The 18,417-nt window shown below is 51.9% G+C and overlaps 1 protein-coding gene across 2 annotated transcripts in view; it reads left to right on the top strand.

The window, feature by feature from the left end:
• The first annotated feature begins 1,252 nt into the window (after positions 1-1,252).
• Positions 1,253-18,417, top strand: part of ZNF541 (zinc finger protein 541) — a 31,933-nt gene continuing 14,768 nt past the window's right edge. For both annotated transcript variants that reach the window (XM_045988468.1, XM_045988469.1), the window contains exons 1-7: positions 1,253-1,553; positions 5,124-5,367; positions 6,896-8,729; positions 10,401-10,459; positions 10,731-10,890; positions 11,117-11,284; positions 12,194-12,518. In XM_045988468.1, the coding sequence (XP_045844424.1) occupies positions 1,253-1,553; positions 5,124-5,367; positions 6,896-8,729; positions 10,401-10,459; positions 10,731-10,890; positions 11,117-11,284; positions 12,194-12,518 (3,091 nt within the window). The remainder of the gene's footprint in view (positions 1,554-5,123; positions 5,368-6,895; positions 8,730-10,400; positions 10,460-10,730; positions 10,891-11,116; positions 11,285-12,193; positions 12,519-18,417) is intronic.

Below are 18,417 nucleotides of genomic sequence, written 5' to 3'. Positions count from 1 at the left end.
TCATGAATCACTTGTTTCTTTTTTAAAATATTTGGTCTTGCCCTGTACTGACTTACTCTTTTCTCATGCTGGGTTTTATTGTCTCCCGTTGCCCGTTTTCTTCCTGACTCTTGGGGGTACTCTCTGGCTTGTGTGCAGAATTTTTCTTCTTTTCTTTTGTTTTTTTAAGATTTTATTTATTTATTTGAGAGGGAGAAGAATGCTGAGCAGAATGCCTGACACGGGACTCGATCCCAGGACCCTGGGATGATGGCCTAAGCCAAAAGCAGATGCTTAACCAGCTGAGCTACCCAGGTGCCCCATGTGCAGAGTTTTTCTTTTTGATTGTGTAGTTTTCCCATGCATGGCTGGGCTCTTCCGAGGTCCCAGATCTCTACTTCCTGTAAGCTCAGGGCCCTGTTTCCTTTTCTCCTGTGTCAGTTATGACCCTGGGTTCCAGCCTCCCGGATAATGCTCTTTAATAGGAATTTAATATGAACCATATATATAATTTAAAGTTTTTTTAGGAGCCACATTGAAAAACTACACAGAGGAAGATGAAATTCATCTTAATAGCATATCTCCCCCACTGTATCCAAGATATTATCATTTTAACATGTAGTAATATAAAAACATACTAACCTTATTTTTTTTTGAATACTAAGTCTTCCAAATCCACTGTGCAGGTTAGATTCATGGCATGTCTCAGTTTGGGCCAGTCCCATGTCACGTGCTTCACAGCCCTGTATGACTAGTTGCTGCCATATTGGACAAGAGGCTCAGTATCAGAGTCTGACTTTGCCCTCTGGCTGACTTGAGCCTACACCTCTGAGTTTCCTTTGCATTTTCTCCTTGTTGCTGGCACATGGGGTTTTGCCTCTCTCTTGAGCTTGGCTACGTAGTAAAAATTTTCTTTTGTCAGTTCTGTCCACCGTGTTGCCGGAAATCCTTCCATTTATTCCTTACAACAACCTTATGACAGAGTGTCTCTTATGCCCAGTTTACAGATGGGGAAACTGGGGCTCGTGGAGCTTAAGTGAATTGCCCAAGTTCACATGGCTGTTAAGTGGCAGAGAACAGACCCAAACACAGGTCTGTTTGAACTCCAAGTCCATGCTCCATCTGCCATGCTGCATTGCCCTCTCATAATTTTGATTCCTCCTCATTCATTTTCAGGAATTAGACAGCACCAAGAGCTTTTCCTCCCTGACTCCTTACACGGCCTTGCTTGTCTGGAGAGTAGCTCTTGGCCAACACCTGGCAGCGGAGAGCCATGGACCAGTACAGCCTCGGGGATGAGGGTGCCCTCCCTCCAGAGATGCATCTCCCTTCGTTTTCTGAGAGCCTCAATTGCAGCGACACCCTCAACCGGGATCTGGGTCCCAGCACACGAGACCTGCTCTATGCTGGCCTGAGTGGTTTGGACCTGGACCCCAGCCTCCCAACGCCCGACATGGCCAGTGAGGTGCTGGAGGACAACTTAGACACCCTGTCCCTGTACTCAGGGAAGGACAGTGACTCTGTGAAGCTGCTGGAGGAGTACGCAGACCCGGAATCTCAGGCTTCCTTACAAGGTGAGGCTGTCCACCTGAGTCCGAGGGCCCCAAGGGCTGTGTGAAAGCTCCTGTGGCCAGCTCGGGGTTGCTTCTGCACGGATTGGATAGGAAAATTTGTATCCTCCACAGGCTACTAGGGAACACGGGGTGGTCACAATCACTTGGGAATTGTTTCCAACTTCCTAGTCAAGGAAACTAAACACTGATCCAGAGGAATAATGTTGAGAAACTGGGCCATTCGTGGATGTCCTGATCTTGCGTGTTTTGTGGACAGACATTTGAGTTCACGGGAGATTTTCCTACTGATTACATCTCAGAGGCCCTTTTCATGTTTACAGAGTGACCTGGGATCCCATCTGTCTGTCACTTGGTTGGCTAAGCTTCCCCAGCCTCAGTGTCTCATCTGTGTGAAGTGGGGGGATGATAGTGTCCACTCTGCTTCCCTGCAGAGTATCAGCAGTCAGGAGCAAGAGAAGAAAGGACTGGAAAAGCACTGCACACACTATAGAGCACGAGACAGATAGCACTCATTTCCATCAGTGTCGGTAGAGCTCATCCCAGACTCAGACAAGTCTCTCTCTCCAACAGCAGAGGAGCACAAGGAGAATGGATGCAGTAGTTCAATGGCTTGGTGCAATTTCTGTTGGGTTTTTTGGTTTGCTTTCAGTCTTCCCCAACAAGATAAAGCCAATTTAAAAAAAATTTTTTTTAAAGATGTATTTATTTCTTTGAGAGAGGGCATGTGTGGGAAGGGGCAGGGAGAGAGAGAATCTCAGGTGGCTCCCTGCTGAGCACAAAGCCCACCTGGGAGGCTCGATCTCACGACCCCGAGTTCAAGACCCGAGCCCAGACCAGGAGTCGGGTGCTCAAGTGACTGAGCCACCCAGGTGCCCCCAATTCAGTTTCTGCTAACTCTTTTCACGGGTTCGTGGATCAGTTGCTCAGATGGATTGACTGAGCTAGAGCCCTTTGGTGGTTCCATTCACACCACGTGCATGGAAGGCAATGTCCGTGATGGCTCTGCCGAGCAGGGGTTCAGTGAACGTCTGCTCTAGGAGCAGCTCTAGGAACGTCCTGAAGACTTGCCAAAATGAGAAAGTCCCAAAGCCCCTCTCCACACAAGACGCAGTAGACAAGGGCTCAGCTTTGTCCCCGTGTTGGAATGATGGCCAAGGTGAACTCCTAGAATCATGGGATAGGTGCAGTGTGTCTGGCACGGGGCCAGGCCTGGGTGGCTGCAGGAATTAGGGTTCTCGGCCCCGGCCACAGAAACCACCTAAAGAATGCTTTTATAGTGTGAATATGTGTGCATTTTGCTGGGCAGAGAACTGGCAGCCTTCGCCAGGTTTTCACGGGGGGTCCGCATCCCTTCCTGCAAAGTGTGTTACCAATCATTAACCTAGTTCAGCTTCTCCTGATGCGTTTAAAGAGGAGTCCACTGCCCATCATTACGTTCTTTTTTTTTTTTAATATTTTATTTATTTGACAGAGAGAAATCACAACTAGGCAGAGAGACAGGCAGAGAGAGAGGAGGAAGCAGGCTCCCCGCGGAGCAGAGAGCCCAATGTGGGGCTCGATCCCAGGACCCTGGGATCATGACCTGAGCTGAAGGCAGAGGCTTTAACCCACTGAGCCACTCAGGTGCCCCCCATCATTACGTTCTATCTCCTTATACTTCTCCAGCTTACATTCAGGCCGATATAAATGCATGCACTTGCATTTGTTGTCTTAATCAGGAAAGTAATACACAGTTATTAAAGAAAACTTAAGAAACTGAGAAAAGTCCCATCAGGAAAACTCCCTAGCCAGGCCCCCCCATGTAGATTTTGGGAAACACAAGTGAAAGTGCTCAGAAAAAGCATAGCTTTGCACGGAGTCGTCAAGTGTGTGATGCGATTAGAGGTTTTTTTCAAACCGACCATAGTCGCTTTCTTACGTGAGGTATTACCTTGTCATCACACGCTGCTCCATCGTGCGGTCTGACCGCACTCCTCGTTGGACCACTTGTGTTTCTGTGAACAACTTTTCACAAGTTGAGGTTCCTTTTGGATGAGTTCTCTGAGCTTACTCCTCCAAGTAGGTCTGCCCATCAGAGAACGTACGTCCGCCGTTTTCTAATACTCTAACACCGCCTTCTGTGAAGATCCGGCAGTTTCCCGGGCCAGTGACCCTGCCTGATGGTCAGCGTCCTTGCCAACGTTTTGAAACAACGTTTTGTTTTCCAGCTTTGTAGTTGCTTTAACGAGCATTTTTACAGTAGCTTGGCAGGGCTGAGGACTTCTCTGACAGGAGTCCTTTTCTTCCGCATTTAACCTGCTGGGATCAGTCGAACACTTGCCGCAGTAATTTCTTACGCGAAGAGGAGGAGAGCAGGCATGTTGCGGGACAAACGGCCCAGGGCCCGGACAGAGCTGGGGGACTGCCATCCAGGCTCCTTCCTGCCGTGTCTCTCAGGTTGTACCTGCTGTGCTCACTCCTGGCCCCAGCAGCGCTCAGGAGAAGTGGCGGTTTCTAAACTTGCCATCTCACGGGGCAGTCCGATCCATCTTGAAGACCAATGTAAAGAGCAGGGATTTCTCTCACGGTTGGTCTGTCCACCAGATGACTGTAGAAGTGCCCGTGAGTGTCGGGAGTGAATTCCAGGCACTGGAGACGGCGGGAGCCCACGGCGTCCTTGCATCCATCACCCCTGTGTTTCCGGTGATTTGAAATCTGCTTCTCTTCAGTCGGACACAACCAAACCTAATCTCTGTCCCTTGGAGCAGGACAAAAGCAGGCTCTTTCCTCCCCAAATGCTGACCCTTGAGATAGTGTCCCACCCCTCTCTCACCTGAGCATTCCCTGTCCCTTCCTGGGTCCTCGGGTGAATGGTTTGTAAACATTTTACCCTAAGGGATACAGAAAACACAGAAAGGTAGTCAGATACACGAGAAAAGGAAAACAGAAGTGGCCCAGAGTCCTCCCAGTCAATGCCATTCTCTCAGCTTGTTTTCTATTCAAATTGTTTGGTCTCTTTCTGTTCTGTAACGGAGTAGCATATCCAGTCATGTCGTCATATTTTCCCCCAGTTTTATCTTAAATGCTGTGTCCTAGACCATTGAGAGCGTCCTGCGGTCCCCTGCGTGCCCTTTCATCAGATGCTAGGAGGTTTCTAACAGGAAAGGCAGTGCTGCTCTTAACTGCTTTGCCAGCTACCTTTTCGTACAAATCTGTGTTTGTTCCTTTAACATCCCAGAAGTGGAATTGGCTGCCAGGAAGGATCTGTGCTTTGCTGAGGTCTTGGACTCTATTTTTCTGGCTTGGCCTTCCGAGAGCACCACGGATGGTCTAGCCATAAATCCCGACCCACAGTGGTCACTTTGTCCCAGAAATGCTTCAGATATTGCCGCCGCCATCCCTCCGAGTGCCATCCCTGGGGTCCCTTCTCCCCCTCCCCCTTCTCTCTGTGTGCAGAGCTGCTGGAGTTGGAGGACACAGACGTGGTCCCTCTGCCCCAGCGGGCTACAGCCCCGAGACTCTCTGAGTGCCTTAGCTGTGCCCTCTGACTTCCCCACACGTCTGTAACCTGTGCTCTCTCCCTCTGTTTAGACCTCGGGCTCGGCGCCCTCAAGGTGCCTAAGGAGGCTGATGAAGGAGGCAGGGCCACCTGTGGGAGCGCCCGGAAAGGCAAGCGGCAGCACGCTTCCCCCCAGAACCCGCTCCTGGACTGCAGCCTCTGCGGGAAGGTGTTCAGCAGCGCCAGCTCCCTGAGCAAGCACTACCTGACGCACAGCCAGGAGAGGAAGCACGTCTGCAAGATCTGCGGCAAGGCGTTCAAGCGCCAGGACCACCTGTATGTCGGAGTGTGGTCAGGGGGCTGGTGGGGAACGGGCGAGCTGATCCTGGGTCTCCCTCACCCCATCCCAGGCCCCCCAGCCGGCCGTCCAGCTCCCCAGATGGCTGGGAGCTGTGCGCGGACGCCCCTCTGTTCTTCTCACACTGCCCGCTGCGGAGCGCGGGCTCACACAGTCCGGGACAGGTCCCTCCGCCCAGCCCACATGTTCCCACCAGGACGGAAACCGCTGCCTTGATTGCAAGTGGGATCCTTGTGGGTTTCAAGACACATCTGGGTTCATTCCAAGGCAATTTTGTCATGCAGGGAATTGGGCTAACCATATAGAGAAATCCTCGGAGTCCCCAGCAGGTGTCCAAGGAGGACAGATCTGCGTCTCATGAGGCATGTGTGTGGGAATAATTCAGGGGCATGAGAGATTCCGAAATGCCTGTTTCTAGAATATGGCAATGGAGCATTGTTTTTTCTTGATTTAAAAAAATAAAGCCCATTCTAAGAATTAGGAGCCAGAATTCTCTGTGTTCTCAGTATCTTGGAAATGATGGGCCTTTCTTGCTAGTGAGACAGGAAAGACAGACTTTTTTCAAACCCAGAGACTTGGCAGTGGGAGATGGCAAGCCCTTGCATTTTTAGGAGGCTCCTAAACTCCTTCTCTTCAGCTTTCCTCAGAAGGGATTCGGGGGGAGGGCTGCTGGAGATAACGCCATGTGCCATGCGGATTAGACTGTCCAGGGTAGGGTTGCTGGGAACCTAGGACAGGACTGACTGACTTACTTGTTTATGCTTGTGATATGCTAACGTAGCCAGAAGTAGGATGTAAATGTAGTACATATTCATATTCATTCATAATTGCAGAAATTACAGGAGGCACGTTTGGCTGTTTGCTACAAAGGTTTTACCGATGGGGCATCTGTAATTTTTTTTCCCCCCGGGGTGTAGGCTCCAGGTAGCGGTCTCCTTGGAGGAGTGCTAGGACAAAGCAAAGACTCTTGGGCTAAGGGAAGGGTTGTGTGGAAGCAAGCATCTCCTTGAGCGTATCCTGCAGAACCTTAGTCCTCAGGGATGCTATGAGGGGCTATTTGAATAAACGCTTCTGTGGACAAATAAGTCCTAGAGACATGGGAGCTGAAAGAGGGGTTTGTCTCCCTGCTGCATGGCTTTTAAATTTGCTGCTCTGATCCTCCAAGGAGCAAATAGTGTTTGTTCAAAACTTGCTTGCCAGCTGAGCCCACATCCTCAGGGAGCCACTCTGGAGGACTGGTGTTCCTTGGGAACTCACTTTGGGGAACGCCAGTCTGCCTTTCATTGATTTTTTTTTTTTCCTCCGATGAGGGGTTTGCTTAAAGCTGAGGGACAGGAGTGCCCCTTGCATTTGGCCATCAGCGGCCGCTTGGGTCTCCCCTCATGGGGAGGGGGGCACGTGTAGCTTCTGATATGGCTGCACCACTGCCCCCTGGGGACACCCTTGGGGCCCCCGGGGAGCGGCAGCCAAGGCAGCCACTGACTCGCTCCCCCCGTGTGGCTGCAGGACCGGGCACATGCTCACCCACCAGAAGACCAAGCCGTTCGTGTGCATGGAGCAGGGCTGCAGCAAGAGCTACTGCGACTACCGCTCCCTGCGCCGCCACTACGAGGTGCAGCACGGCCTGTGCATCCTGAAGGAGGCCCCCCCGGAAGAGGAGGCCTGCGGGGACTCCCCGCACGCCCACGATGCGGCCAGCCAGCCCGCGCCCGCCGGGCCGCGTGCCCTGGCACCCCCGGAAGCCCGGTCCCCCGGCTCCCTCTTGCCCAACCGAGACCTCCTGCGCTGCATCGTCAGCAGCATCGTCCACCAGAAGATTCCCTCGCCAGTTCCGGCCGCCGCGGGGCCCGCAGACGGCGGAGAAGGCAGGACAGTGGCCTGTCCCTGTGCACCCTCTTCCGGGCCCTCCTGCACCTCAGCAGGCATCCCAGCGGCCCCTGGGAACCTGGGCACGGATGTTCCCGAGGAGCCTCGCCTCCCGCGGAAGGAGCCTGCCGCTGCCATGTTCACGGCTGTGCACTCGAGAGGCGTGGAGAACGGCGGCCCTGACTCGGCCGAGTCGGAACTGGTGCTCCCGCTGCCGCCCAGCCTGGAGGGCTGGCCCGAGGGCGGCCCCCTGCCTGCCTGCCTGCCTCTGTTCCGAGGCCAGACTGTCCCTGCCAGTTCCCAGCCAGCTGGCCACAACTTCCAGTGGCTCAGGAACCTGCCTGGCTGCGCCAAGAGCAAAGGGAACAACGTGTTCATGGTCCACAAGACCCCGTCGATGCCGTCCCGGGAGGGCGGCGAGTCAGGCCCGGGGCCCAGCAGCATCTCCCCCGCAGGGGAGCCCTCGCCCAGCCCAGGGACCGTCAATCTGGAGGACACGTTGCCCTTCCCTGCCACACTCTTGAAGGCGCCTGGGGAGGCCTCCGGTGACCCCAGATACGCCGGCGGGGAAGACGACGCCTGGGTTTCCACGAAGAGCAAGTTTGACTGTGACTCCTTCTCGTGGCAAAATCCCGGCGAGCCGGGCCTTCCGGATGCCCCGAAGCTGAGCGGGCTCCCGTCGGACGGCACGCCGCTCTTCCGGCAGCTGTTCCTGAAGTCGCAGGAGTCTCTGGTGAGCCACGAGCAGATGCAGGTGTTCCAGATGATTGCCAAGTCCCAGCGGATCTTCAACCAGCTCCCCGGGTCCGAGGGCAAGCAGGCCGCCCTCAAGCCCCTGCCGGGGCCCTGGCCGCAGCAGCCAACGCCGCCGGCACCCCCTGTAGACTCTCTCCATGCTGGCCCCGGAAACCCAGAGCCAGAGGGGTCCCCAGCCCGCAGGAGGAAAATCACGCCTTTGTTCCCCAGGGAGGCCTCCCCGGCCAGCACCAGACGGGACTCAAAGGGAGGACCCAAAGGGGCCACCGCTCCACCGTCCCTCACGGCCTCATCGTTGGACGCCCCCGGCAATCAAGACATCTCTTCTCTGGCCAAGCAGCTGAGATCCACAAAAGGGACCTTGGACCTGGGGGACATCTTCTCCCCCGGGGACACACGGCAGACCCAGTTAGGTGGGGAGGAGCCCCTCGGAGCCCCGCTCCCAGGGAAGCAGCCCCAGGCGGAGAATGGCACGGCATTGGGGGCCACAAAAGGGGAAAAGAGCCAGGCCTGTGCCCGGGGCGGAGGCTACAGGCTCTTCTCCGGCAACCCCAGGTCCCAGCGCTTCTCGGGCTTCCGGAAGGAGAAGGTGAAAATGGATATGTGCTGCACAGCCTCCCCGAGCCAGGTGGCCATGGCCTCCTTCTCGTCGGCCGGGCCCCCAGCAGAGCCACCCCAGGACTCCAAGTCCAAGCTGACCATATTCAACAGAATCCAGGTACCTGGGCTCTCCCTCACGAGACCCAACACCTGCCTGTGCTCATTCCTGACTTGCTCCCGCCATTTTCTGGTTGGTCAGGCGTTGTGTTTCATCTCGGGGGTTCCTCCAGGGCAGGTTTAAAGAGGCGGAAAGGAAGGTTCGTGGAGACTGTGGTCCCTCCTGTCCCCTACCCCCCACCCCGAAAGAGCTAACGAGGTCTTTAAAGTTGTCAGACGCTTTCTCCCCAAAGCTTTTCCTGCTTGTTTGTGCTGTTTGCCTTTCACTTCCTTTTGGATTGGCCTCCTTCAGTTCTTCACAGGATATAAAGGTAGAGATCCTGCCCCTGTAAATAATTCTGCGTGCGATACCATCTCTCTCCTGGTGGGAGTCATGGTCACAACCCCGGCCGGCCCTGCCGAGCAGTAGTAGCCCAGTCCTTGCCGATCCTTGCGGATGGCACGGGGTCTGGGCACGGAGAGGGGAGCCGCTCTGTCTTATCCCGGCCCGAGGTGCAGCACCCTTCCCGCCATCCCACAGCTGCCTTTTTTTTTTTTTTTAACAGCCTGTATCATTTACTCACCATTTTAAAGTGTACCCTCCAGTGGCGTTCAGTATATTCACAAGGTTGGGTGTCTGTTACCACTCTTCGCCAGAACGTTTCTGTCACCCCCGAAAGAGGCCCCAGACCCTTCGTTGTCATGCCCAATCTCTCCATCCCTCCCGGCCCCTGGCAACCAGGAACCTACCTTCTGTGTCTGCGGATTTGCCCCTTCTGGGCATTTTGTGTAGAGTAGTTGAAATCACACACTGCGGGGCCTTCTGTGCCTGCTTCTCACGCTTAGGGTGGTGTTTTCAAGGCTCGTCACACTGTAGCACCTCTCGGCGCTTTGCTCCTTTTCGCGGCTGAGTGATGCTCCCTGTAAGGCTGGGTCCTGTTTTGTGAACGTGTTCATTAGCTGTCGGGTGTTGTTCCTGTAGCTCAGCCTGTGTGGACTGCCGTGAACGTTCATGTACAAGGTCCGCGTGCACGTAGGTTTCCCCCTCTCGGGAAATACCAAAGCGGGGCATTGCTGGGTCATATGGCGACTCAGTCTGAGGGACTGTCAGACTTTTCCAGGGGGGCCACGCCACTCAGCGTCCTCACCCACGGTACAGGAGGGCGCCAGCCTCACAGCCTCACCAGCCCCGCTTGCGCTGCAGGCTTGTTCATCCACCCATGCTCGCGGCTGTGACTCGGCACCTTGGTGCTCTTTGCCCCGGCTGCCCAGCATCTTTTCATGTGCTAGTAACCATTTGGAAAGCCTCTCGGGTTACGTGTCTTCCAGATCCTTTGCCCATTTTTAAGTTGGGGTGTCGGGCTTTTCATCGCTGAGCTGTGTAGGAGTCCTTTATGTATTATGAATACAAGTCTCTTGTCAGGTCATGACCTGCAGCGATTTTATCCCATTCCGGGGCCATCTTCTCCCTCTCTTGATGGTGTCCTTTGACACATGGAAGTTCGGACTTTTGATGAAGTCGAATTGTCAGTTCTGTCTTTCCAGTTAAGTGCGCCCCCCCCCCACCCGGGCACCGGGTCCTCCTCTGAGGTCACAGAGAATTACACCTGGGCTTTCGTCTCAGAGTCTGACCATTGGAGGTCTTGTAGGCCTCCTTTCCAACATGGTGGCTCAGATGTGTTTTCATCTTCAGGGTGGAAATATCTACCGGCTCCCCCATCCGCTGAAGGAGGAGAGCATGGCAGGTGGATGGTAAGTTCAGAGGATACACCCCACCCGGCCTGGGGGAGCTCAGACCCTCCGATTCCTCTGGTGGCTCTTGTGTGCTGGGCCTGAGTCACCAAGTTCTGGATGCTTCAGTCCTGAAGAGGTATGCATCCGGCCATGAAGATTGGGGCGCCCTCTCTCCACTTCCCAGGGTTCATCAGGCATTAGCAGGGCATCAGACTTAAACAAAGAGAAATTAGTGATGGGGACCAAGTCCCTTTCTCCCATTCTTCCCTCCTGCCATGTTTCCCCACAGTAACCAGCAAAATGGGGGCCCTGCAGACTGGGCAGAGCCAAGGAGCACTTATGTCTGCAAGAATTGCAGCCAGATGTTTTATACAGACAAAGGGCTGAGCAGCCACATGTGTTTTCACAGCGACCAGTGGCCATCACCTCGAGGGAAGCAGGAGCAGCAGGTGAAGGGACGCGCAGTCAGCTCTGTGCTGCTGGGGCTTCCGGGAGGTTTTCGGGGGGTAGGCGACCGGACATCACTTATCTCTGGATGGAGGTGTGCCCCTGGGGGGAGCCTGGGCAGGGGGCCAGGAGTCAGGGCTGGGCTGCTCCGGAGCAGCCTGGCCGGAGCCGCTCTTCCTGTCCAGCCCGCCGGTGAAGCTTACAGAGCCATCGATTCTCTGCATTCAGGTGTTTGGCACGGAGTTTTGCAAGCCACTGCGACAGGTGCCAAGGCCAGAGGGGGACGGGCAGAGTCCTCCAGGAGCTAAGAAGTCCTTGGACAACACGGCTGCGGCCCCTCTGGGGATCCCTGTGCCCGTAGCTCCAGGGAACCGACCCGCCGGGAGCACCGCCAAGGTGGGTGCTGGTCAGGCCGCTGTCTTCCTGCTGCTTCCCCTGCCTGCTGGCTGAAGTGGCCGAGGGGGAAGCCCTGAGTCTTGGAGTCTTGGAGTATCTGAGTCTCAGAGCATGCTCGTTCAGTCACTAACATCCTCTGCTCCGCGGTGTCCGCCTATGGGGGCAGCGCTGCAGACTCTGGTGACTGCGCCCCCATGGGCCTGTCGGTCCAGTAGTCAGTAGACCTGTCCCCAGACAGGGGTGCCCCAGCGTGGGCCGGTCTGTGAGGGGGAGCAGAGGGAGTGGAGAGCATCCTGAGGGGGCACCAGGGACTCAACCTAAGGAGGTCGGGGGGGTCTTCCCAGACAAGGTGTGGGAGCAGAGACCTGGAGGAGAGGTGGAGTGGGACTGGCAGAGAGGAGCGGAGATCGCAGGGAGGTGACAGAGAGCACTGCAAGTGCGCGTGCCTGGTCTCTTCAGCCCATACTGGAGGATCCCGCTGGCCAAGCCCAGGGGGTGCGGGGACGGGTTTCATGGATGTCTTTGCTCACCTTGCAGGACCTGTTGCTGTTTTTCATTTGCTCAAGCTGTGGCCCTTTCTGCCCCCAACTCTCTAAGGGCCAGGCATTTTGACAACTGATACTGGCCTCACCTATTTTCAAATTCCCCTGAGTCAAGGCCTCTCCTTGAGGGCACGGGTGCGTGGAGGGGTCCAGTGGCTAAGTTAGGGTCTAGGGTCCGGCTCAGGTGCGGAGGCCCTGCTCTGCTCCCTATTCTGAGGGCCCCAGGCATGGACATGCTGGGTTGCAGGTCGTGTGTCCCTCTGTCTCGGGAGTCTGTCCTCTTTTCCCTCTCGCCTGCTATCCTGAAGACAGCTGTGTGGCGGGGTTCCTCAGGAGATCCCGAGTTCTGAACTCTCTTCTTCCGCAGGGACCAGAGAAAGATGGGGAAGAGAGAGACAGCAAGGATGGCAGCCAACACCGGAAGCGGAAGAAGCGCCCCCAGTCCAAGGCATTGTTCATCCCTCCTCCACCCTCGTCCTTTGGGGAGCCGGGCCTGGGGGGATGCCACCAGAGCTGTCTGCGGTCTCCGGTGTTCCTGGTGGACCGCCTCCTCAAGGGACTGTTCCAGTGCTCCCCTTACACGCCACCCCCCATGCTCAGCCCCATCCGGGAGGGCTCAGGGCTGTACTTCAACACCCTCTGTTCCACCTCTGCTCATGCTGGTCCGGACAAACTCATCAGCAACATGCGTGGTGAGTGACGCGGGGCACCACTGTGGTCTCTGCTCCGGGTGGGGCGGGCCTGCGGGGGGCCTGTTCCCCTCCCTCCTGCCACCCTGGGCCTGCTGTGTGAGTCCCATGGCTGTTCCGGAGAAGCCCAGCACCTTCTGGAACCAGCAGCCTTCTAGGTACGAGAATTTTTTTTTTTAAGATTTTATTTATTTTATTTGACAGAGATCACAAGTACGCAGAGGCAGACAGAGAGAGAGGAAGGGAAGCAGGCTCCCTGCTGAGCAGAGAGCCGGATACGGGGCTTGATCCCAGGACCCTGGGATCATGACCTGAGCCGAAGGCAGAGGCTTTAACCCACTGAGCCACCCAGGCACCCCTAGGTGCGAGAATTTTACAGCCAGAAAGAAAATGCAGGAACTGTTGACCCTGACCACCATCCTGCCCTTTGAGTAATTTTTACCAGTTTTGGCCAGAACAAAATTACGCTACACGAATCACCCACTGGAAGTAGATAGTGTTTCTTTAGGATTCTTACAGGGTTGCGCGCCCCTCATGCCATCTAATTTTAGGGCAGTTTTGTTACTCCCAGAAGAAGCACCAGATCCATGCAGTCACACGCAGCCTGGGGCTCCCTCTCCCCCGCCCTGAGCAACCACTCCTCTATTCTTTCTCTCTCTGGAGCTGCCCATTCTGGACAATGCGTATAACAGGGCTCATACTGTGGGGGACGTTTTGTCTAGCTTCCTCCCTCAGCCTCCACGGGCGTCCATGTGACAGTGTGCGCCACGGTCACACACCTCTTTAGGGCCCGATGACATCCCGTGGTCTGGACATGGCACGTTCTGCGTACCCGTCCCTCACTTGATGGGCATTTGGGGTATTTCTGTCCTCCGGCTGCTGCGAGTTATGTGCTCCTGAACACCGTGTGCAGGCGTTTGTGGGACATGTTTCCTTTTCTCCCGAGTATGTTTCCAGGAGGGCAGTTGCTGGGTCGTAGGGTAGCTCTGAGTTTAACCACTCCAGTCGCTACCAGACCGTTTTCCAAAATGACGGACAGGTTTTAAATTCCCGCCAGCGTCGTATGAAAGTTCCGGCTTCTCCACATCCTTGTCAGCCGTCGTGACCTTTCTTCTCATGTGACTGTCCTGCTATGTGTAAGGTGGTTTCGAGCTGCATTTTCCTGATGGTTCCTGAGACTGAGGGTCATTCTGCGTGCTTACCGAGGCTCTATAATCTTTTCAAATCCTCTGCCCGGATTTTGAATTGTGTTGTTATCTTCTTATTATTCAGTTGTAAAAGGTTCTTCTCTATTCTGGAATGAAGGCCTTGTACCTATCAGGTACATGGGTTTGCAGACTCTCTCCCGTTTGGGGCATTGTCTTTTCATTTTATTTGTGGTCTTGTTTGCCAGACTAAAGTGTTTAATTTTGATGAAGTCCCAATTTATTTTTTGTCACTTGTGCTTTCCTTGTTGTATCTAAGGTTTTGCCTGAGCAAAGATCACCAAGATTTGCCTGTTTTCTTGAAAGAGTCATAGCATTTTAAGTCTTAAATTTATGTCTGATCTATTTCAACTTTTATGTATTGTGTAAGATGGGAGTCCCAACTTGTTCTTTTGCACGTGACTGTCCATTGTTTCAGCGCCATTACTGACAATGCTGCTCCCGGGGCGCCTGGGGGCTCAGTGGGTTAAGCCTCTGCCTTCGGCTCAGGTCATGATCTCGGGGTCCTGGGATCGAGCCCCACACTGGGCTCTCTGCTCAGCAGGGAGCCTGCTTCCCCCACCCCCATCTGCCTCTCTGCCTACTTGTGATCTCTGCCCGTCAAATAAATAAGTAAAATCTTAAAAAAGAAAAGAAAAGAAAATGCTGTTCGTTTCCTGCTGAACTGGCGCCTTGTGGAAAGCCAATTGACCATAAATGACTTGAGATTCTTTTTCTGTTTTTTTTTTTATTTTTTTTTATTTTTTATTTTTTTTATTTTTTTTTTAAATATTTTATTTATTTGACAGAGAGAAATCACAACTAGGCAGAGAGGCAGGCAGAGAGTGAGGAGGAAGCAGGCTCCATGCGGAGCAGAGAGCCCGATGCGGGGCCTGATCCCAGGACCCTGGGATCATGACCTGAGCCGAAGGCAGAGGCTTTAACCCACTGAGCCACCCAGGCGCCCCTCTTTTTCTGTTTTAATGCAGACCTTTACAGCTATGAATTTCTCTCACAGCACTGCTTTAGCTGCATTTCACAAGTTTCAGCATGTTGTATTCTTCTTTTCATGTATCTCAAAGCATGTTCTGATTTCCTTTCTTATGTCTTTTTATGAAATTTTATTTATTTGAGAGAGAGTGCAAGTGGGGGTGGGGAGCGGCAGAACGAGAGGGAGAAGCAGACTCCCGCCAAGCAGGGAGCCCGATGGGGGGGGTCGATCCCGGGACCTGAGCCAAAGGCAGACACTTAACCGACTGAGCCACCCAGGCGCCCCTGGTTTCTTTTTTGATACAGTGATTATTAAGGAGTGTGTCGTTTAATTTCTGCCTCTTTGTGAATTTTCCAAGTTGCCTTTTTTAAATTGATTTTTAATTCTGTTGTGGTCAGAGAATATACTTTGTATTAGTTCAGTGCTTTTACTTTTTTCGAGTGCTTTTACTTTTTTACATTTTTTTTTTAAGATTTTATTTATTTATTTGACAGAGAGAGATCACAAGTAGGCAGAGAGGCAGGCAGAGAGCGTGAGAGGGAAGCAGGCTCCCCGCCAAGCAGAGAGCCCGATGCGGGACTCGATCCCAGGACCCTGAGATCATGACCTGAGCCAAAGGCAGCGGCTTAAACCACTGAGCCACCCAGGCGCCCACTTTTTTACATTTTTATGGGCTAGAATATATTCTGTCGTGGAGAATGTTCCATGTGTACTGGAGAAGAATGTATTCTCCCGATGATGGGTAGAAAACACTGTAGTTGTCTGTTGTGTGCGGTTAGTTCAAGTATTCTACTTCCTGTTGGCCTTCCGCCTGGTTGTCCTATGCATTATTGAAAGTATTTAAGTATTTAAGCTATTTTTTTAAAGATTTATTTATTTGAAAGAGAGAGAAAGCGTATGTGCATGCATGGCGGGAAGGAGCAGAAGGAGTGGGACAGAGAGTCCCAAGCACACTCTGCATCAAGCACGGAGGCCAACTTAGGGCTTGATTCCACAGCCCCGAGATCACCCCCCAAGCCGAAACCAAGAGTCATTCAGTCAAGCGACTGCACCACCCAAGCGCCCCTCCAACCATTATCTTTTTTTTTTTATTCGTTTATTTGTTTATTTACAGCATAACAGTGTTCATTGTTTTGGCATCACACCCAGTGCTCCATGCAAAACGTGCCCTCCCCATTACCCACCACCTGTTCCCCCAACCTCCCACCCCTGACCCTTCAAAACCCTCAGGTTGCCCCAACCTCCCACCCCTGACCCTTCAAAACCCTCAGGTTGTTTTTCAGAGTCCATAGTCTCTTATGGTTCGCCTCCCCTCCCCAATGTCCATAGCCCGCTCCCCCTCTCCCAATCCCACCTCCCCCCAGCAGAAGATGTGGTATATATACACAATGGAATACTATGCAGCCATCAAAAGAAATGAAAGCTTGCCATTTGCGATGACGTGGATGGATCCAACCATTATCTTTTAATTGTTCATTTTATTCATCAGTTCTATCAATTGTTGCTTTATGTATTTATGGATTCTGTTTTAAGTGCATTATTTTTATATAATTGCCATATTTTCCTGATGGCTTGACATTTTGTCATTATGATAGGATATCATTTATCATTATTACAAGAATTTTGTCATGTTCTCGAGTAATATTTTTTGTTTTAAAGTCGCAGTTTGCAGGGACACCTGGGTGGCACAGTCAGTTAAGCATCTGACTCTGGATTTCATCTGAGGTTGTGAACTCTGGGTGATGAGGTCACCCTGCGTTGGCTCCACACTCAACAAGGAATCTGCTGGAGACCCTCCTCCTCCCCCTCCCTGCTCCCTCACTCTTTCCCTGTCTTGCAAATAAATTTTAAAAAATAATAAAGTCTAATTTTCCTGACATTAGTGTAGCCATTCCAGGGCTTTTATGGTTGTTTTTCACTTGGTCTGATTTTTCCTGTTCTTTTATCTTCACCCTGTTTGTGTCTTTGAAAATAAAGCGTGTCTCCCACAGACAGCGTCAGTTGGATCATATTTTGTTTGTTTGTTTTTGTTTTTTTATTTTATTTATTTGGCAGAGAGAGATCACAAGTAGGCAGAGAGGCAGGCAGAGAGAAAGGGGGTAGCAGACCCCCCTCCAAGCAGAGAGCCCGATGCGGGGCTTGATCCCAGGACCCTGGGATGATGACCTGAGCCAAAGGCAGAGGCTTAACCCACTGAGCCACCCAGGTGCCCTGGATCATATTTTTATATCCAGTCTGAGAGACTGCCTTTTGATTGGTTTGTTTAAGCATTCTCTTTTATGGGCCAGTGATGCAGTTAGATTTATATCTGCCATTTTGCTTTTTATTTTCTATAGGTCTCATGTCATTTTCTCCTTCTGTCCCCCCTTTCCTGCTTTCTTTTGTATTACGTGAATATTTTCTTGTATAACACATTGTTTCCTTTAATTTTTCACTTTTTCTTAGTCATTTCTTAGGAGCTGCTATAGGACTTAAAACATACATCTTACTTTATCAGAGTGTGCTCAGTTGTGTATTAATTTAATAAAATATAGAAACATCGCTATCTAATTCCATTTCTTTTAACCCTTCTGCTATTATTGTCGTATGTATATATATAACATTATGTTATTTATGTATATACACACATATATTAGAAACCCTGAAATACATTGTTGTAATTATTACTTTATATAATTTTGCGTTATAATAAAGAAGACAATAAAGGAAAACAAGCATTATTTATGGGGCGCCTGGGTGGCTCAGACAGTTGGGCATCTGCCTTCAGCTCGGCTCATGATGCCGGGTCCTGGGATTGAGCCCTGATTCGGGCTCCCTGCTCAGCGTGGAGTTTGCTTCTCCCTCTCTCTCCCCACTGTCCCACCTGCTTGTGCTCTCTTGCTCTGTCAAATAAATAAATGAAGTCTTTAAAGAGGGGGGAAAAAAAGGAAAGCAGGCATTATTTATAGAGTTTGTTTTATTGCCCTTCTCATTTACCATTACTGATAACTTCATTTATTCCTGCAGATTCAACTCACTGTCTGGGGTCTTCTTTCTTTACTGCAGTGTAACTCCTTTTTATTGCCACACATAGTGTATTTCTGTATTTTATAGGCCCACAATACATACTGTTTTATGCAATTGCTTTTCGAGTCAATTAAAAAAATATGTGATTATAATCTTAGAATGACCCATATAATTACCTTTACCAGCACCCTTTGTTTTTTTGTTTTGATTCACTTACTATTTCGTGTCATCTGCTTTCAGTCTAAGGAACTTTCTTAGGTGTCTATTATCAGTATGGAGATACAATTTACATAAAATTTATCCCTTTAAAGCATGTAATACAGTGGGTTTTATTGCATTCACAGACCTGTGCAACCATTGCTACTGTCAAGTTTCAGAGATTGTCAGCACTCCCAAAAGAAGCCCCACACTCCTTAGCAGCCATTCCTGTCCCTGCCCCCCACCCCCAGCCGTAGGTAACCTCTAGTTGACTCTCTGTCTCTGTAGATTTGGCTAATCTGGACATTGCATATACTTGGAATCCTGCAGTATGTGGTGTTCTGTGACTCTTTCCTGGCATAATGTTTTCAGGTTCCACCTGTGTTGCCGTGTGTGTCAGTATTCCATTCCTTTTTATGACAATGATATTCCACCTTTCTTTTTTTTTTTTTAAGATTTATAGAGGGTGGGGGGCAGGGCAAAGGGAGAGGGAGAGAGAGAATCTCAAGCAGACTCCCCACTG

Source organism: Meles meles, chromosome 19 (assembly GCF_922984935.1).
Source record: "Meles meles chromosome 19, mMelMel3.1 paternal haplotype, whole genome shotgun sequence".
NCBI lineage: Eukaryota > Metazoa > Chordata > Mammalia > Carnivora > Mustelidae > Meles > Meles meles.
The sequence above is the reverse complement of the archived record's forward strand: the minus strand, read 5'-3'. Positions and strand labels throughout refer to the sequence as shown.